The 22563-nt window shown below is 43.3% G+C and overlaps 1 protein-coding gene across 1 annotated transcript in view; it reads left to right on the top strand.

The window, feature by feature from the left end:
* The first annotated feature begins 19412 nt into the window (after nucleotides 1–19412).
* LOC144733183 (uncharacterized) overlaps nucleotides 19413–22563 on the top strand; it is a 31591-nt gene continuing 28440 nt past the window's right edge. Inside the window, exon 1 of the mRNA XM_078614976.1 lies at nucleotides 19413–21526. Coding sequence (XP_078471102.1) covers nucleotides 21305–21526 — 222 coding nt within the window. The 5' untranslated portion in view covers nucleotides 19413–21304. The remainder of the gene's footprint in view (nucleotides 21527–22563) is intronic.

Here is a 22563-nt window from a genome sequence, read left to right as displayed (position 1 = left end):
ATGCACCGTCCTTGAAATTGATTGGTCCACACCAGAGACATATTTTCTTAGAGGCTAGTCTCACATGGTGTTGGATCAGATGACGCCAAAAGGCGCACAACTCAAAGGCAATGCACCATCAGAGTATGAGAGCTCGGGGAAGCATTTACACCATTGGAACATCCTTTGCCAGTAGAAAAATATGATAATTGTTTTTTTTACCCTTTTATCTGGCAACAAAACTGACACCTTTTGGCGTCATCTGGTCCAACACCATGTGAGACTAGCCTCTAAGAAAATATGTCTCTGGTGTGGACCAATCAATTTCAAGGACGGTGCATACATTATCAGAGTTGTGTGTTTTTGTTTGCATTCCGACCGCAGGTATTGTTGTCAGTGCAAACATGACTCCTTGTAAAAAACCAGGATGATTTGCCAAACAAGTGGCAAACGCGCTTTTGCTGGGCAATGTGACTACCCAATTATATTTGAAGTAGTTGGCCTGCAGCCACGTCTTCAGCATACATGTTTTGTTGCCTGCTGCAATTATTTGATTCTCTTCTTTAATTTCCTTAAATTGACAGAGACGATCATGAATTAAGTATTCACGATATGCAGAATTAGATTTTGTTAAGTTTTATATGGGCACCTTATTCCGGCTATGCGCCATCTTCTTCAGCTTCCGCCCTTTCCTGATAGATAATGCCCCTTAATATTTAGGCCCAGCTCCTTCCTGCTTCTTCCTTTCTCCAGACACGGGCTTGGCCATGTTTTATAAAGGCGGTGTTGCTTGCTTTTTCCCTTCAGACTTGGTAACTTTGGGCTAAAGCAAGTTGATTTCAGCCAGACAGCAGGAGTGGGTAGCATACATGTCCAGCCAAAGGATTCAAATCAGTGAGACCCCTCCTGGAAGACCTTGGGATTAAGCCAAGCAATTGAGAGAGAAACACAAGAAGCTGAGGTCAACACGACATACTATCGGTCAACTTTAATTAGAGAATTAGAGAATCTTGGAAATTGAGAGAAATAAAAACATATTTCAACTTAGCTGACAGATATAGGCTGAATGCAGCTTAGAAATGTATCATTAACGAATTACATGACAACGTAATAATATTTATTTACATGAATGTAATCTTTAGCAGCAGTATATTAACCTTAGTAACAATTCATCATAACTAATAAACTATAACGAAGCAGCATCACCAAGTCAATTTGTATTATATTAACATTAATATTTATATAGTAACATATCATTTATTCGCTTTTTACAGGTGTAATTACTTCAACAACAAGAAATAAGAAGAGCCACTTTTATTGAGTCGACATCATAATGAACAATATTATAGAATCTACATCATGTGACCTCTTTGCCAGTACCAAAATATGAGAATAGTTTTTTCCATTTTTTCTGGCAACAAAGCAGGTGTTAAGATGTTTAAACACCAAACTGAAACCTTTTACAAGGAATCATGTCTGCATTAACCACAATATTTGTGGTCAGAATGCAAACAAAAAACGTACTCAGATAATATATGCATTGTCTTTGAAACTGATTGGCTAACATCAGAGAGCTTTCTTTTGAGCCTAGTCTCAAAACGTTGTTAGACCAATGGTGGTCTGGAGTTCCCCAAATTTAAAAATATTGGCTGCATTCCAAGATAGCATGTGATCTGTTTCCCCACCCCCCCATTCTGATTGATAGGTTCTCCATAGCGGGGAAATTCTATGGATGCTTGGTGAGGATACAATGACTCCTGTGATACTAGCAAGGGCTGTCTGAACTTTCTTCCCACTCTTTTCATACCCATTTTCGCGTTGGTGTTAACCAGTGCTTAATATTGATGAATACGACTGAGTGGTGGTATTTAGAGAATTAATGGAGGGCGAGGCCTCATTCACTTCCACCTAACGTGAGTAAGTAATAGTCGATCTTCGCCGAAATGATGTAATATGGAGGTGGAGACTATTGTAGAAGATTTTGGGGATTCAGGTAGGGATAGTTCTCAATTGATATGGAAGTTTTGGTAATATATTTTTCACAAGGGGGGTATGGTTAGGGAGAGAGAGCAGGATATCATTCAACATAGAGAGTGATGCTCAGATTTCCTGCAGGGGAGGAGGGAAGTTCCTCTGGAAGTCTGCCTCAGCAGCAGACCATGCTGTCCCACTTGATGACGGACGCTTGTGTTGCGCCCGAAACGTCGTGATTTTTTTAATATACCTACGTGAATTTACCAAAAGAACCAAAGAGTATGGATTCCTGCAGTCACGAAAACTTCAAATCAAGATTTAACCGCCTATTTGGGGAGGGTTTTCATGCAACTGTTAGAGCTTTTAACATACTGCGAGACAAGAAGGCTCACCTCATCAAGTCGCTAACCTTTCTCAAGAGATGCCGGGATAACAAGGTAATACCGATCGCATTTACACTCACATCTGCTACTGTCACTTCTCCTAACACTGAACGGATATTGTTAAAATCTAGCCTATCGCTAATCTCAGATAGAATAAGATTGCTCCGATTTGAAGTTGATAGTTTAGACAAGAATCTCTTACAATCACACTTAAAATTAACAGATAACATCTTCTTGGTTCTTTCATTAAAGTCACGTAGAAGGGAAGTAATAAAATAATAAAAATAAAACATAATAAAATAATTCTCACGACGTTTCGGCCACAACGCAAGCAGCCGTCTTCACCTGAGGACGGCTGCTTGCGTTGTGACCAAAACGTCGTGAGAATTATTTTATTATGTTTTATTTTTATTATTGTATTACTTCCCTTCTACGTGACTTTACCGAAAGAACCAAGAAGATGAATCCCTGCAGTCACGAAAGCTTTAAATCGAAACAGATAAAATGTCCACTTCTGATTGGGACTATGTAGATAACATGACAGTTTCTAACTGCTACTTAAATGTCAACCAAATGTAAAGTTAACTTGATCGCTATATTCAACCTCCTGTCAAAAAAGAAGTCAGAGCCAGACGTTAAAAAGTTAGATGTTAACAAGATTGTTATCAATCAGAGTAACATCCCAATTTCCGACAGCTTAAGATCGGTACTAGCTAAAGGGTTGAATTTCGCAGTAACCCCTAAACATATCCCAGTGGATGATATAATCGCCCAGGTTTGACGTAGCCCTCAGAGGCTTGGGACACACCCCGGCAGATGTTGCTAGATCTGAAATCGCTGCTATCCTCAATACGCTAAGAAACCCATTAGCAACATCAGCAAGGACGAGCGTTTTGAACTCTCTAATTTAAAAAAAACAGAAATGACATTGTCATCCTCTCAGCCGACAACGGCAATGCCACTGTCATGAATAAAACTACTTACAAAAACAAAATTCAGGACCTTCTTAGTGATGGCAGCTATACCAAAATCAACAGAGATCCCACCAACTGCCTAGCTACTAAAACCAACAATATCTTCACTAAATCGACTTCTCTAATCGATCAGACCAAGCAGAGCTCTCTAAAACCTTCGGCTGCTAGACCACCCAGATTTTATGGCCTTCCAAAAAACCACAAAGTAGGTACCCCGCTCCGTCCTATTGTCTCCACGATTAACTCGCTCACCTACAAACTGGCCCGATTTCTGTCAGAGACTCTGCTTCCTTTCACTGGCAAGTCCACATCAGCTGTACTTAACTCAGCTCACTTGGTTTCTCTAATCAAGGACATCTCACTGTCTCCAGATGATTTGCTTGTCAGTTTCGATGTAGTCTCTCTGTTCACCAATGTACCTGTACTTGATACCATTGCAATCATTGAAGACTTGGTCCAACAAGGACTGAATTCAGATGTACCAACTTTGGTAAGGCAATGTCTTACCAACACATACTTCACCTGCAATGGTACATTCTACAGACAAAATGAGGGTACCCCAATGGGTTCTTCCTTATCACCAGTAGTAGCGAATGTTTTCATGGAAAAATTTGAGACAGATGCCATCCAGACATCCACCCTACGTCCTTCCTTGTGGAAGAGATACTTAGATGACACACTTGTCATCTGGCCTCATGGCCTGCCAGCACTGAACCAATTTATCAACCACATCAATTCCATACAACCGTCTATCAAATTCACCATGGAAGTGGAAAACGATGGCAAGCTACAATTCCTGGATGTTTTGATTAAGAAGGGACATTCGGTGTACAGGAAAGCCACCCACATGGATGCATATCTAAAGCCTGACTCCCACCACCATCCAGCCCAGAAGAATTCCCTCATCAAAACACTACATCATAGGGCCCGTTGCATCTCCGACCAGCACCACCTAGCCAGTAAGTTGGAGCACGTACACCAAGCCCTCAGGATGAACGGATACTCGGACCGTACAATTCGCAAAGCTGTCTCCCCAGCCATGCGGAGACAACTTTCTGAGGATCCAAGCAAAACCATCACTTTACCGTACAAAGCAGGGGTTACCAAAAATATTTCTAAAATCTTAAACAAACACAAGATCCAGGTTCGTTTCAATACAGTACACGTAATCCGTGAACACAAGGCAGATCTGAAATACGGTAGGACCAATACCTCTGCCGTTGCCGATCATTGTTTTAACGTTGTGGGCTCACACGAAATTGATTTTTCCAAGACGGAGGTACTCTGCAAACCTACCGGCTACCTTCAGAGATTTGTTCATGAAGCCATCCAGATATATAAACACAGACACAACTTCAACCGAGAGGATGGGTACAATCTGAGCAATCATTGGAAGGACGTTATTAACCAGATATAGTCTCAAATGACTGTGATGTTTCCATCCAACCTGCCTATGTCAGATGTTATTTCGACTCTCTGTGTCTCTCTCTATGCTTCTCTCTTAGATCTCTCATACTCATATGTCTGTTGCATTGCACTCTCATGCCTTTGGATTGCACTATCATGCTCACATGTCTTTTGGATTGCACTCTCATACTCACAGGCCCATTGGATTGCACCCGTTGGGATGCACTCCCTTGTTACATGCTAATTTCTCACATTAACATCATTCTAATCTCTCACATTAAAATAGGCACTTCAGTGCCTTCTAATTTCTCTCATCAACATCATGCAAATCTCTCACATTAACATAGCCACTTTCGTGCCTTCGTCGAGGAGGCCGTTTTCCTTTTTTTCTCCAGTTACATGCTAATTTCTCACATTAACATCACTAACCCCGACCACTTCTTTTTGACCCTTGGGCTACACCCATTTCAAACCTTTTAAAACAGTCTGCCTCAGTAGCAGACCATGCTTTCCCACATAATGATGGATGATTGTGTTGCACCTGAAACGTCGTGATGGGAGTGAGGTAGCTCAGCACTGATAAATGTGTCAATGTGACTTGCATGAATTGTTTCCCTCATCCATAGCGAAATGTGAGCATGAGGAAGACGACGTTTTTGCCACCCAATGGTGTGCAAGTTACTGCTTGTCTATCCAAAGACACTGCCTTCGTTGGTCATAATAAGCATCATGCGATCGTAAACTTTGAGTTTTAGGACCCTCGCTAAGATGTCATGTCTGTCTGGTGGCTTTTGGTTTGGATAAAGGTAAACCTGGATCTCCTTTCATTTGGGATTGCAAGTGAAGGTGATGAAGAGATGGGGCGTGGCATATTGGCTGAAGTACGTCATGGCATCCTGAGTCTTCTCATGCATGTTTCTGGATGGAGCTGTGAAGGATGAAGGCAAAATAACTAATATGCCCACATTGTGAGCATTTGCATCTCCTTCGGCATTGATGGCGTCCCAGAGATGAGCATACTGTTCACACGCAGGCGGTTGTAATTCAGTTGAATGTAAAGAAGGCCCTCACTTTCAATGTTGGCATACTCATCGACAACATGCTGGTGAAAGAGGTTGGCGCACCATAATATGCGGTTTCCTCTGTCCATGATCACGAAGGAATATACGTTTTTTTAGAGGAAACAGTTTTGTGAGGATGTCATTGTCCTGCAGCTTTGTAATTGGAGGAATCTTGACTTGGTAACCATCTTGGCCATGCGACAGGAAAATGTGTTATTGTAGGGTATCGTATGCTCTGTTAGCGTCAGGAAATCGTGCGATGGTGTTTTCTTGGTATGGAAGAACAATGTCTCTCTCACAATGTTCCTCAGTCACCGTAAGAAAGAAAGGTCAACAATAGTTGGGGCATTGAACCTCCCTGCGTGCTCCCCGCTTTGGTGGAAAGTAAAGGTGCAGTACGTCAGAAAGGATAGTCTAAATGCAATGGGCTGTAGCTAAGAAAGTCCAACGTATTTAGCAGTATAATATATTAATCAGCATCGCAGTACTACGTATCAGTAAATAGCTTGACGAGAGCAATCGAAACAATATAAATGCATTGAAGAAACAAGCTGAAATAAGTCTACATTAAAGAGCAGCAGTACGCACAGGTAAGTTGAGAAGCAGGCTACAGTCTAGATTATAGACTGCCAGTAGGCCGACTCAATGACATAAGCATTGATACAGTCGATATAAAAGGCTGGCAATACGGGCAGCAGCTGAAAATGCAAGATACAGTCGACATGAAAGGCTGGCAGTACACTGAGTGATTAAAGAAGCAGGCAACAGATTATAGACTGGCATACACGCATAATGGGCAAAAGAAAAATTAGCAGTGTAGATAATAGAGTGCCAGTGCACTGACGTTGATTATCAGCAGATAGCAGGCCACATCACAGACTGGCAGTATACCATCGCAGCATCATAAAAACACACCTAAAAAAAAAATCTTCCTGTGGTTTTCCCACCTGATGATGATTGCTTGTGTTGCAATCGACACGTCGTGATTTATTATATTTTACCGAAAGAACCTAAGAGTATTACATTAGTTCTCTTCACTTTCAGCTTTCGTGACTGCAGGATTTTATATTCTTTGCCTCTTTCTGTTACGTCACGTAGCTACAAACATTTTTTTTTAAATAAATTTTGCATTTGTCACAATGCCATACACACCATACAAGTTGTACACCTAATATTTTTGGCTTATAACTTGGCCATAACTGTCATCTTTATTATTGTGTCAACTTACGTTCAAATACACCTATTTTTGAAAATATCACCTTCCTATTATTACATTACTTATCATTACTTACAGCTTTCGTCACTGCAGGATTTCATATTCTTTGCCTCTTTCTGTTACTTGACGTAGCTACAAACATTGTTCATATTTTAGCATTTGTCTCAAAGCCATACACAGCATACAAATCGCACAACAAATATTTTTTGTTTATAACTTGCTCATTACTTTCATCTTTCTTATTGTGTCAACTCACGTTCAAATATCATATTTATTGTTGTGTGAACTCACGTTCAAATACACCTATTTTTGAAAATATCACCTTCCTATTATTACATTACTTATCATTACTTACAGCTTTCGTCACTGCAGGATTTCATATTCTTTGCCTCTTTCTGTTACTTGACGAAGCTACAAACATTGTTAATATTTTAGCATTTGGCTCAAAGCCATACACAGCATACAAATCGCACAACAAATATTTTTTGTTTATAACTTGCTCATTACTTTCATCTTTCTTATTGTGTCAACTCACGTTCAAATATCATATTTATTGTTGTGTGAACTCACGTTCAAATACACCTATTTTTGAAAATATCACCTTCCTATTATTACATTACTTATCTTCACTTACAGCTTTCGTGACTGCAGGATTTCATATTCTTTGCCGCCCGGGTAAAACTACATGGCCGGGAGTCGGAGCCATTCCCTGTACACCTTCGGGTGCGACAGGAATGTGCTCTGGCTCCCACATTATTTTACATCTATTTTTACCACGTATTCCGTGCAGCCTTCAATAGCTGTACCGGAGGAATTTTCATCTGCTACAGATACAATGGGAGGCTGATCGATGCCCGGTTGCATTCAAGGGATGGCTCCCTATTGCTCAAAGCCGATGATCTGGTAATTGCTGCTCACTCGGAGGAAGAGTTCGAGGTGCCGCTGCTGAACCTGGAGCTTGCCACTAAGAGGTGGGGCCTTGCAATCAGCCCCACCAAAACTTAGCACCTGCCTGGGTATTTAGTACCATCGGACACTCCACCCCCACAACTCCCAATTGGTGATGGGCCGGTTGTGGAGAGTGGAGAGTTTTCCATACCTGGGCAGTGTGTTCAGGACTGGCTCCGGTTTAACAGCAGAAGTCTCCCTCCGAATCAGTCCAGCAGCATTGTCTTTTCATCAATTGCTTAATGCTGTGTGGATGCTACCTGATCTGTCGCTCCGCACGAAGCTTCAGGTCTTCTCGGCCACAGTCATTCCCTCCCTTCTCTACGCATGCGAAACGTGGACCCCCTAATGGAACATTTTCACCCGTTACAAACATTTAGGCTGGCCTGCCTACGATCCATCCTGGGTCTAATCAGGCTGGATTGTGTGAGGAGCTCACAAATCCTTTAAAGATGTGGACAAAGTCCCATCGGTGAGCTCCTCCGGCAGGCAAGGCTGCGTTGGCTGGCCCATATAGCCCGCATGCCCAGCCACCGCATGCCTAAACAGCTTTTGTTTGGCCTGATCGTGCGGGCTAAACGGGCGCAGCACGGGCTAGACAAGAGATGGAGTGACGTGCTATAGGAGGATGTGGAGCTGAGTGGACTTGCCAATGACTGATCGGCCTCTGTGGAGGAGGCTCGTGAAGGACGCTACTGGCCAGTTGGAGGCAGTCGTCCTCTAACAACAACGAGGGGCGGAGAAGCAACACTCACAATTACCAGTGGAGCGCAGGGAGGCTAAAGCACAGCAAATTGGCACAGTAGGGGGCACAGATGGTGAATCAGTCAATCGTCTCAGTCAGTCGACCTGTGGCATCTGGGTCTGCCCCATCACCTCCTGCCAGCAGGCGTTCGACACTTCACGTGGCCTCAAGGTGTGCATAGCTTGCCACAAGCGTCGTGGTGACGTCACTGCCCCTTAATAACTGCCACTCTGCACCCAACCTTATGGAAAAGGTACATGGATGATACTTTTGTCATCTGGCCACATGGCCGGCCTGCTCTAGACAAATTCCTCGAGCACATCAATTCCATACACCCAGCTATCAGATTTACCATGGAAGTCGAAAAAGTTGGCAAACTACCTTTTTTGGATGTCCTAATAAAAAATAGACCTGATGGTTCACTGAGCCACTCTGTCTACAGGAAAGCTACCAATACGGATGCTTACCTGAAACCGGATTCCCACCACCATCCATCCCAGAAGAATTCCCTCATCAAGACTCTGCACCATAGAGCACAATGCATCCGACCAGGAACACATTGCCAGTGAACTCAAGCACGTACACCAAGCTCTTAAGGCTAATGGTTACTCCGACTACACAATCCGCAAAGCCATCACTCAAACCATGAAGAAGGACCCTCTTGAGGAGCCATTAAATACCATCACCTTTCCTCCATTGCGGGGATCACAAAAAAGATCTCCAAAATCTTGATTAAACACATGATCCAGGTCCGATTCAACACATTACATAAAATCCGTGATCTGGTTTCGTCTGTAAAATATGTGATTCCGGACATACAGTACCCTGGCGCCTACAAACTGAGTTGCTTCTGTGGTAGTAGTTACATTGGAGAAACCAAACGACATGTATCTGACTGTATCCGTGAACACAAAGCAGACCTAAAACACGGTAGGACCAACACCTCGGCCGTGGCAGATCACTGTTATAATTTAGTGGGCTCACATGACATTGACTTCTCCAAGACAGAGGTTCTCTGCAAGCCATCTGGCTACCATGAGAGATTCGTTCATGAGGCTATCCACATATACAAACACAAAAACAACTTCAACCGAGAAGATGGATTCTGGCTTAGCAATCATTGGAAGGATTTGATAAATAATTTCAGGTCTTAATTGATTGTGTTCACTCTTATGGTGACTCTCAGACCGCATTCCAATCTCTTCCTCTCCCCCTCCTCTTTTCCGAACATAGATGGACTCGATTTAAAGCTTTCGTGACTGCAGGGATTCATCTTCTTGGTTCTTTCGGTAAAGTCACGTAGAAGGGAAATAATAAAATAATAAAAATATTACATAATAAAATAATTCTCACGACGTTTCCGCCACAACGCAAGCAGCCATCCTCAGGTGAAGAACAGGTCTGTCGGGAAGACAGCGTCTGAATGAAACACCACCAGGCTTGGAGCGTATATTTAAGCTGGGTTGGAGGGGGAAGAGAGCCTTGACAAAAGAATTTGCATATCAAGAGGAATTTAGCATATTTATGGGAAATGCAGATATGGGATTAGTCACTACTTGTGAAATGTGTAGGAGGTGGGCGGGGGGTTTCAAAGTCATATTATGCCCGTGCATTATGCAGGATTAGCAGCATCAAAGGGAGGGGATAGGGGTAGCATTATTAAAGGGAAGGAATGTTAATAGTATGTAGCTGCAGTAACTAAACCACCACGTAAACAACTAAAGTATAAACTACATAGTATCATCAGTATACTAAATATACTCTCAAATAAGCTGAGCAACTAGCAGTAAGTAATACATTACAATTCTACGTCGCAAAAAATATAATATGCTTCCAGCTAAACTTTTTTCTCTTACATCACACGGGTCTACCCCGTACTATATACTGCCATAGACAAACCCAACATTAAATCACATACTGTATTAATATACACCACCCTATACCTTGGACTATACATTGTAATATTACACTATGTATTATTCTACCCAGCCTACTGTATACCACACTGCTGTATATTCACTATACAATTACGATACTATATATGACCTTATACATTGTATTAAACATTACAATTTTATACTATTTATTATTATACAATCTGCTATACACTATACCATTGACCGTCGCGTGAAATATACTTATACTACATACTATTAATATTCCTTCCCTTTATTAATGCTACCCCTATCCCCTCCCTTTGATGCTGCTAATCCTGCATAATGCACGGGCATAATATGACTTTGAAACCCCCCGCCCACCTCCTACACATTTCACAAGTAGTGACTAATCCCATATCTGCATTTCCCATAAATATGCTAAATTCCTCTTGATATGCAAATTCTTTTGTCAAGACGCTCTTCCCCTTCCAACCCAGCTAAAATATACGCTCCAAGCCTGGTGGTGTTTCATTCAGACGCTGTCTTCCCGACAGACCTGTTCTTCACCTGAGGACGGCTGCTTGCGTTGTGGCCGAAACGTCGTGAGAATTATTTTATTATGTTTTATTTTTATTATTTTATTATTGCCCTTCTACGTGACTTTACCGAAAGAACCAAGAAGATAGATTGACTCGTCCATCTGAACAACTGCCAAAATCGCTGTCCGTGGGGCTAACGTTAAGAAAAAAACGCCACTTTTTTCAAATTTTCTTGCTGTGTTTTTCACACCTGATGATGATTGCTTGTGTTGCAGTCGAAACGTCGTGCGAATTTTATTGTTTTATATTTTTATCAATGTATTGTTTCCCTTATACGTGACTTTACCGAAACAACCAAGAATATAAATCCCTGCTGTCACGAAAGCTTTAAATCAAAATTTACATTAATAATGTTTGTGTGCAGACAACTAATGTTTCTATTCCTTGCTTCTTTCGCTCAACTCTTGTACACAGAAACCTGGTATTTTTATAATCACCTTGAAAATATTAACATATTTTCGTTTGTCTGCTCACAACTAATAATTTATTCTTAACTTGCTCTGCATTCATTTTTTCGTGTCAAATCAGGTTGATAGAAACCTATTTAAAAATAATCACCTTGCAAATATTACAATCATAATGTTTGTGTGTGGACAAATAATATTTCTGTTCCATGCTTCTTCCACTAAACTCATGTACATAGAAAGTGTGTATAAGTCGATATGTGTATCTGTCTTTTTCGCCTGGGCAACGCCGGGTACTTTCCGCTAGTCTATGATAAAAAGAAATGTGGTAATATGTTAATAAAGGAATATATCACGTCCTGGTCTACATTATACCTATTATTGTGTACTGTGACTCCGTCCAGTTATATTGGAAGCCTGGTGGCTGAAGCAGTTTTAATGCCACATTGAAAATAGCCAAGACATCCAATTAATTGATCTAACTTTTATCTATGTGTTTTAAATTTGGCAAGGGGTAGGTCTGTGTTTAGGAAATGACATAGCTCACAATCGGAAAGTTGAAATTTCCAGATAAGGGGCAGTTTCATGTTTTTTACAGTTAATCAAAGGAAAACCACTTCGGATGAGGTTTCGAATCGCACAAACACTGCGTTTTGCAGTACACAGCTCAATGTGAAACACCAGCAAGGGTAGTATGCCAGGCATCTTTCTATGTAATTCACATAAACTGGTGACCTTTATATGGTCGTCCCTGGCCAATAAAGCGAAAGCAGCAACGCAAATGGACCACCCCTCAAGGACACACTAGCCGTCCGATTAGTCCATTGCTGCAAATCATACAGCACAATGTGCATGTTTTATCAAACGTCAAATGCGACTATCTTGTGAATGTTTTGAGGACAGAAAACATTGATGTCCTTGCGCTGCAGGATAGTGCACTTGAGAATTCAAGGCTCCTGTTGGAAGATTTGCGCATACTGCCTCGTGAAGCCACCAAACCTGAAACTCTGACTGGCATCCTGCATCACAGGTGACATCAGAGATACCATTCAAGTGCTGGACATCCCCGCCTTCCTGAACTATCGCCATCAAGATCAGAAAATTGACTGTGGTGAACACGCATCAGTCACGACCGACAGAATGGTCACAGCCAACGCTGCCATACATATTACACTGCATATCGGAACGCACATTTTGTTTTATTTAAGACAATAACATTGGATACCAAGGTCAAACATGACATTTGCTTGAAATGTTCAAGAATTTAAAGCATTAGCAAATCCCATATGATAGGTTTGTTCCGTCGATTCCTTGAGAGCTTCTCTATGCTTTTGCAATTATCAGAGCATCATCACTAAGTGAATTGCGCTCTTTCTTATCGTATGGTAGGGATCGTGCAGAGACTCAGCCCCAATTGAATGTGGAGGTCATGCAATGAATTAAAAACTAACGGTCAGAGAAATAGTTCAAGAAAGGCACAGGCAAGAAGGCGCGACAAGGGGATGTGGGATCTTAAACTATTAAAAAACTTTTCTTAATTTTACCAGGTCAGGACCACTGAGATATATAGCTTTTTTTCAGAAGCGACCTGGCCACAAATTATAGCCTAACGAAGTGGCTCATCACGTGAAAATGTATAGCAGCCAAATACTCTAAACACATATTTATAAATGTGTAGTGGGTTCCATTGAGATGCACTCTCGAGTATGGAGGCAACACGTTTTATTCACTAACAACAGGTAAGGCTATACTCAACGGGATAACGACTAAGGATGGTGACCATCATAGATAGCTACATAACCACACAGGAACACTATATAATTGGCCGGGTCAGCTACCACGCTACCCGGCTCTCGACGACTTGTCCGACGCCCGAAGATCGAGAATTGAAGACCTCGCTGGCAGATTCCAATTCCTTGGGACAGCACCACGACGACGGAGACCCTGCCAGCTTCTCCGCACTGGCTGTCATCCGCCTCGACGTGGCCAGCGGCTCCGCCCCTAGCCATACCCCATTCCAGATTATTCCCGAGGGTTCTCGTTCCCCATCACGTGTCCCTCTCGCCCCCTTTGGGGGGTAGCCCCTTCCACCTCGTCCGATCACGTGTCCTCATTGGTTTACCCAAAGTCCATGTCCTCACGCACTCTCACTCTCACCGTGGCCAGGGCTATGCCTCTACAGTACCCTTTGTCACTTGGTACTGTGGCTGCCCTCTAGTGACATCTAGTATGTCACTACAAATGTGGAGGGAAAAACCATTGGACCCGGATAAACATGTAAACTCCAAATATACAGGCATTCGACCTCCTGCATACCAGGCGAGGGAGATAACATCCCGCCACCGCTGAGTGGTGGCGAGATGCTAAAGGATGCCACTAAAGCATCCTTTGGGCTAAAATCCAAATAATGTATTGGCAGGAAGAGAGAGGGTTTAAAACGAGGTGTGAGACAGGCTAGGATGCCCTGCCCTACGCGTCATCGTGTTCGTATTGAAGAGAACACTACAAATTATGTGATCAGGACGATTTGTGTAGACTTCCTTTCACTATTGAATTTAGATTTGAAGCCAGGAATCCTTCACTCAGAGGATTATGTAAAGACTATTAATCAGTAAAAAATATATATAATGTAACTAGCAGCCCGCGCGTCCTGTCGACGTGACCCTTCCTCCAGTAAGCCAGCTAGCAAAGCATTTGTCTTTATATTTTGCCAGGGTAAATAGTTGGGGGATGCGGGGGGGCATTTGATGCCGTGGGATGAGGGGTAACAATCATGCACGTCAGGATGCTAGGGAGATTTATTTTTATGATGTAGTATGATTCTTACGAGGCCCCACGGTGTATAAACTGCCGAATGCACTTCTTATCCACTCTACTTCTCTGGCCTCTCGATGTGCTGTGAATAAAGGCAATTGTCTAAAACGTCACCTATTGTGTGTTTTATTTTTAAGGACGCGTCATTGACCAAAACGATTCATTTATTGTTATTTGTGCTTGTCTACCACTGCCAACACAGTAACACCAAATGATGCGATGAAACAATCAGTATATTATCAAAGCGAATTTGTTTGTGTGCATGTATTTGCACAAGTACCTGTAGTTAATGCAGCCTTGAACCATCTTAAAACCTCCTGTTTTATTGCCAGAAAGGGCAAAACATATTCTGATTGTTTAATATATTTTAGACTGGCAAAAACGTCCCAAAATTACCAAATAATCTGGCTCACGCACTTGGGGGCGATTCTTTCCATATACCCTGCCACGGAAAGTAAACTTTGTATGATAGTCAAAACCACTTTTTTGCATCCCTATAGAACAGGAATTTGGGAAAATTCAGTAGAGAACTAAACTTAATAGGACCGATTTTTTCGTAGAGTCATTGGCCACTCGGCTAAAACTCTAGAGTTCTTACACTTCAGAACCCGGCTTCATCACAAGTGGCTATTTAGATTCGAACCCAAGATCTGAGCGGTGCAACACTTTGACCTCTGCTCAACCCGACCACCTCGAGTTCAAACTAATTCAACGTGAAGGCTATATTTAGTTGTGCTATCAATGATGAGCATGGCGGCACAATCAACTTCCTAATCTCAAGGTCGTTTTCGGATGTGGGGATTCACTGAGCCTACGGCGTCATCGTGACAGGTAACATGCATAACACGGAAGTGTCAAAGTGCCACGAGGCTATTTTAGGAAACCGGTGGTGTTTTGATGCTAAATATGTATGTTGAACTTCTTTTGCACCGGACATAGCAACTGCGCTAATCGGAGGTGTGGAAGGACAACATTAAACACAAAAATCTTTATTCTTTGGATCTTTCGGTAAAGTCACGTAGCTTCAAAGAAATTGTAAAACTACGTTTCGATCGCAACACACGCGGCCGTCATCAAAAAAGCCCCTTTTCTGAAAAAGCCCCTTTTCTGATGACGACCGCCTGTGTTGCGATTGAAACGTATTTTTTTTTGTTATTTTATTATTTTATTTGAACCTATCTACATGACTTTACCGAAAGACCCAAAGAATATCAATTCCTGCAGTCACGAAAGCTTTAAGTCAAGACAAAAATCCGTTTAAAAATTAGTTATCAATCTAGTTTTAAAAGTGAATAGCTCTGGTGGCTTCTTAATGTCGGCAGGAAGAGCATTTCAGACAGACGCAAACGTGCATACGAAAGCACGCGATGCAGTGACCGTCTTTGTTTTATGGCCAGCAAAAAAAAACAATAGGTTCCTCTAAAGAGAGAACGACTCAGCGGTGCGAGGAATCGCAAACATCTCGCCACGGTGGCGAGATGTTAACTGCCTCGCTAGGTATGCAGCCGGTCGTAGGTTTGATCCAGACCCTGACGCCTGTATATTTGGAGTTTGCATGTTCTCTCCTTAGTTTTTTTCTCTCCACATTAGAATGAACATGCGATTAGAGTATTTGGCTGCAATACATTTTCACGTGATAAGCCACTTCGTTGAGCTATCATTTGTGACAGCCAGGTCGCTTCTGAAAAGAGCTCAGTGTGTCTTACCTGGTAAAATAATTTTTTTTTAAAATAGTTTTATACTTTATAGATAGTGTGGTAGGACCAACAATCTGCCAGTTCTCTGTTTACTGAGATCATTCAGCCACTTAATTAGTGCGAGGTACCAGGTTAATCTGTAGAAAACCAACACTTGCTGTCCTTCTATATTCTTGTATGTATATTATATTTTTTATTCCGGTAAAGTCGAACGCAACACAAGCGGTCGTCATACTGATGACTACCGGTCTTGATGACGACCTGATGACGACTGGTCGTCATCCTGATGACGACCGCTTGTGTTGCGATCGAAACGTCGTGATATTTATATTCACTTTATTTTTACTTTTAGTATTTTTCTATCTACTTGACTTTCCCGAAAGAACCAACGAATATGAATTCCTGCAGTCACGAAAGTTTTTAGTCAAAATTTATTGCATGTATGTTGAACTTCTTTAGCACCATACGTAGTTAACCATGCGTATCACGGGTGCGGGCGAAGGACAACACACTAAACACGACAAACTAAACAAAAAAAAACTAAACATAAATAATTGAAGGATTATCAAGCACTAAATGCGACGATCTCGCATTTTTGATGACAGACTTTGAGGACAGAAGTCGCCGATGTCCTTGCGCTGCAGGATACTCCACTTGAGAAGTCAAGGCTCTTGCTCTAAGATTCATGGATATTGGCTCGTGACAGCAAAGCCACCAAACCCTTAACGCTTGCCACCCAGGGTATGGCAAGCTCAACGCTCAACGACCACGGGAAGGGAGTTTCACGACAATTGTGTGATCCACCAACCCACGCCTTCATAGCGTTGGATGACAGGCCACGTGCATAGCCACCTCCGGATTCTGTCGCTGAAGTCAATGCTGGCTGAGCGGGCTTCCTCTTCAGGGGGTTATTTACAACGTTTGCAGACGTTGCGTTGTGTTTGCTAGATACGCGTCACATTACACCCTGGGCACTCTTGCAAATGAGATCTTTAATCTCCAGAAATAATCCAGGTGAATATTTAAACGAATAAAAAAATATTTACAAAGTAGAGAGGGATAATTTGGAGCCGACCCTTCCACACCGGTCAGACGTCTTGCGTCATGGAAGAGGTGGGGGTACCCACACTTTGCCCCACCACACGTGACCTGCCGAGCGACATAACTCTGGGGCACACAGTTGTATCGCTTGGTGGACGGAGGCGAGGGGCGGGTTCATCAACTGCCGCGTAGGGAGATCGAATAAACCCGGCAATCTGTGAATTACGAGTCAAGTCTGAGAAACGTTACACTCCAGCAGCATCGCTCGAGTATACCTTGTGGGTTCCTTTAATAAGTAAGTACGTTTACATGTATAATATATAACTGCGATTGCAAGAGGCCCATCATAACAAACACTCAATCAAACTTTTCCCATCCCCACTGGCTGCATGGTTTTCCTTCCGGTATGAGGAAGCCACTGGAGCGATGCACTTTTAAATTACCTAGATTGAAACTGACTTCTTTAGAACGTCTTTTTGTGTATTGTTTTTTCACCCTTCCCCCGCACCTCCGATTATCACGCTTTGCTACGTACGGTGCGACAGAAGTTCAACATACATGCTGGACCATTGGTAGAAATTCCACATTCATATGGCAGGGATCAGTCTTCTCATCAAGTGGGCACTACCTCCTCTGCAGGTGGCAATCATCCGTCGACGGGTCGCACGCAGGGGAGCGGTGCTCAAGTGCATTGCGCACTGAGCAACGATACAGGAGTGAATGCACATAATTGTTTGGCAGATCATATTGTTATAATTACCTTGTTTACTTATTGATTTATAATACTTGCTACGTGTTTGTCTTCTGGCCGAGTCATCCTTGGTAAGGAGCTGTAGCGCTCATTGTGTTATTGATTCGGCTTATCAACTTTTTATTCTATTTCGAATCCCGGCCCCACGCGTTCGATTCCCGACAACGGCGAACGTCAAGCGGCAAGAGGATTCAGAACTGATGCTCCCACCCCTCCTCCGCCCGTCCTCCCACCCCTCTAAATATAAAGAACCCCCGTGTAGCCCAAATAGACCTGTTGAGGTACGTTATGTTAGCAAATAGCACCTATGAAGGCTGGGACGGCACACGAGGGGATGGATAGCCAGCACAAAGCCCGGCCGCATTGGTCTCCCTCGTGGCGATGTTTACTACACACTGCACCAGGTACTCATTTGAGGCTGAGTCGACCTAGGAGATTCCCAGAACCGGTTCTGTTAGTCGTCACTGGTGCTGGCCGTGAGCGGGAGTCGAACTCAGGTGACCAAGTTTGTAGCGCAATGCGCTAACCGCTGCACCACAGCTCCTCACCCCTCCACCTTTCTCGTCTGGAACATTGACCCAGCGTGGTGGTTAAACACATTGCTGCGGAGGGAGCTGGTAGGAACGTTGGGTTGCTCGGTCAATGGCCAGGGTCAACGACGGCGTGGTGTATTCCGAAAATATTCCCGACTGTGAGGGCGGACACAAGCCGGCGTGAGTAGGTTAAACGTTAAGTTTTATAAGGGCACCACGGGGTGACCAGCCTCTCCCCACCCAGCCCCACCCCTGCCACCCCTCCCCACCCAGCCCATCCCCACCCAGCCCCTCCCATCCCCACCCAGCCCCACCCTCCCCACCCTCCTCTCCCCACCCAGCCCCTCCCTTCCCACCCAGCCCATCCCTGCACGACGGACGGACGGACACAATAATCCCCTGTGGGCTGGTGTAACCAGGTTTCTACCAGTAATATGGTCGAAATATCTTCCACGACCAACGTGACGTCGGCATTCCTTCATCTATTGGTAGATAGAGAATGGTTGAGATATATTTTTTGTTATTTACGGATACAATCAATCGGTGGCAATGATCCTGGTGGGTGATTTTAATTTATGCTGATGTTAATCATGATTATGATGATGAGAGTGATGATGGTGGTGATGATCATAATGAATTATGATGATCGTAATGGTAAATGAAATGTAATAATGGCGATGGCGCTGTTGTTGATGATTAATGACTCAATGTCAATGACGATGACGTGTTTGATGGTGTTAACGATAAAGAATGATGACACTGATGATGAAGGCCTCACGCTGCTTTGAATATCAACTCACGACATTGCGACTGTGAATATTAAGCCACAGAGAATATCAGCTTCCTCGTTGTAAATGTATGCCACGTGGCTCAGCAGATATTTCACTCCCTCAGCTTTGTCTTTGATCCCTTGCAAATTAGGGTGTCAAACTGAATGTGGGGTCATCTCTCCCTCTCGATATATATAATCAGTGCTGCTACCACGCTATCTGAGACTAGTACCCCGCTCCCTAGAGGGCTCAGTGCTGATGCCTCTGTAGAAGTCTGTAGACAGTTAAAATATCTGCATTGTTTTCAGTGTTAGATGTTTTCTTTCTTCACCATTGGAGTCTAATCTTGCAAATTTTATAATCATTAATAACACTAGTTCGTGTTACAATTATAATACACGTTGTAACAGTATAGCATATGAACGCGATCGCATTTCAAAGACAAAACTATCGGTCTTATGGCCTCCATGACTTTTAGTTTAGCTGAATAGATGAGCTAAGTCTGTTAACCACGCCACAGCTCATCGCGGACAAGTAGGGTTTTAATGTTTATTGAAGGGAGACGCTAGAGAGAGAATCTCTGACAACGCCGACATCTGAGCTTCCAAACGCGTAGACGGCGCGATGACGACGCCTCAAGCTACGTCCAGGTTCTCAACGTCGCTAGAGAAAGGAGAGGCGGGAGCTGTTGAATGGAAATGCGAGTACCCGTGTGGGGATGAACACAGCAGGGACGTGCTGAGGAATGCACAATCAGGAGAAGTGGAGCCCCAATCCCAATGCGAGAAGTAAGTTCGCGTTTCACCACCACTAATACCACCACCACCACCGCAACCAGCACCATAACCACCAGCAACAACACCACTGCCAACAACACTACAAACAAAACTACCACCATAACCACCACGAAGACGTAAAATATCCTCTGCATATCTGTAACAAACGGTTGGGGCAAGTGCTGTTAGCGAGCAGCTATGAAGGCCGGAACGGCACACGAGGGGGTGGGTGGTCAGCGCCACGCTCGGTCGCTTTTGTCTCCCTAGTGGCGATGCTTACAAAAATGTACTAATTTGAGGTTGAGTCGCCCTAGGGAAGGCCTAGGACCGGTACAGATAACACTGTGTAACAAAAAAATTGATTTTTTTGTTCCTGGGTTCTAAGTGTTATTTTCCAATTGTTTATGCCTCAAAGGTACAAAAAATGGTTATTATTCCACGCAAACTTTGCTTTGTGATCAGGACAGAAAAGCTAAATTAATAATCCACTCCATTAATAATAACACCGTGTAAAAATGTATGTTTCTTTGTTCCTAGATACTAAGTGTTATTTCCTAATTGTTTATGTCTCAACTGTACAGAAAATGGCTATTATTCCCTACAAACTTTGCGTTTGTGACCAGGACTGCTATTTTGAAATGTACATATTTCCAATGAGAAAACGTCTGCATTTGTGTTATTCCTGTCCTGAGAACCTGGTGACCTCAGCAGCAGCAGACAGGTTTGTTCTTGCTTAGCTGTCAAGATCAGCGTGATTCGATAGTAGGCAACAAACTAAACTGTGTACGTAAACATAATCACGTGGTAAAACCAACCCTCGTATGTTGAGCATTGATAGCCAACTGGTTTCTGGCAAAGTGACGCAATGCACCAGAATCCGTCGCTCAAGATGCTTGAGTCACTTGTCTGAGATCGATGTCGCGGAGGTTCCCATCACTCTGGGCTCGGCGACGGAAGACGTCAACTTCGATCTCGGTATGGGCGAGCATCGGTCACAAAGTGACATCTTCCCCAGCCCACATTGACCAGAATGGTCACGCATGGTCTTCCTCTCCATGCCTCTTAGTGCAATGCCCAGCGTCCACCGATCCAGTCTTTTTTGCGCAATAATCAGAGAGTTGTTTTTTTACTCCTCTCCATTTGCTTCGTCAACGTCTTCTTCCTCTTGGCAACGAACATTGTCGATAAAAGCTCTGAAGTTATTCGACTGAATCTAGCACGTGTAGACGTTTGCGACCTCTTATCGTCATTCGTAATACATTTCGGGTCAGATCGCATGTGTAAAATGTCGTGTCGTGAGGCCTCCTCCACCCAACACAACCAGTGAATACGTTGTTACGTGAACAACAGTTCCAATGCGTTGCTGCAGCTTCAGCAGCAGCAGAGAGCAATGTCACAACACAAAATACACTGTGACTCGACCGAACGTCTGTGTCCACCGTAGATCCTGGGACAGGTTCAACATTCGCCCAGATATCGATGAGGAGGAGTCCTCGACTTGGGGTCTTCGGGTCTTCAGGTTGATCCCCCTGACACTGCTCTTCCTCGCCGTGTTCGGGACGGCGGTGCTCAGCAAGGTGAGGAAAAAGGAGGAGGAGGCACCCCCCACCTCTCTCCTCAGCCTCACCTCACAGCTGCACCATCACCCGATTCGTTTTTTACACCTCCGATTAATATGGTTTGCTACGTACAGTACAAAATAAGTCCAACATACACACATGCCCTAGATGTATAAAACAAACTAAAACTTTTTTTGTATTTGTATTTTACCAGGTAAATCCCACTGAGCTATCTTTCTTTCAGAAGCGACCTGGCCACAATGACGGCTCAACTTAGTGACTCATCATCACCATCATCACGCGGACATGTAAAGTAGCCAAATACTCTCGACTTAGTGACTCATCATCACCATCATCACGTGGACATGTAAAGCAGCCAAATACTCTCGACTTAGTGACTCATCATCACCATCATCACTTGGACATGTAAAGTAGCCAAATACTCTCGACTTAGTGACTCATCATCACCTCCATCACGTGGACATGTAAAGTAGCCAAATACTCTCGACTTAGTGACTCATCATCACCACCATCACGTGGACATGTAAAGCAGCCAAATACTCTCAACTTAGTGACTCATCATCGCCATCATCACGTGGACATGTAAAGCAGCCAAATACTCTTAACATAGTGACTCATCATCACCATCACATGGACATGTAAAGCAGCCAAATACTCTCGACTTAGTGACTCATCATCACCATCATCACGTGTACATGTAAAGTAGCCAAATATTCTCGACTTAGTGACTCATCATCACCATCATCACGTGGACATGTAAAGCAGCCAAATACTCTCGACTTAGTGACTCATCATCACCATCATCACGTGGACATGTAAAGTAGCCAAATACTCTCGACTTAGTGACTCATCATCACCACCATCACGTGTACATGTAAAGTAGCCAAATACTCTCGACTTAGTGACTCATCATCACCATCATCACGTGTACATGTAAAGTAGCCAAATACTCTCGACTTAGTGACTCATCATCACCATCATCACGTGGACATGTAAAGCAGCCAAATACTCTCGACTTAGTGACTCATCATCAC

Source organism: Lampetra planeri, chromosome 45, assembly GCF_965212315.1.
Source record: "Lampetra planeri chromosome 45, kcLamPlan1.2.h2, whole genome shotgun sequence".
NCBI classification, from domain to species: domain Eukaryota; kingdom Metazoa; phylum Chordata; class Hyperoartia; order Petromyzontiformes; family Petromyzontidae; genus Lampetra; species Lampetra planeri.
Note: the sequence above shows the minus strand (reverse complement) of the source record. Positions and strands in the feature narration are given on the sequence as shown.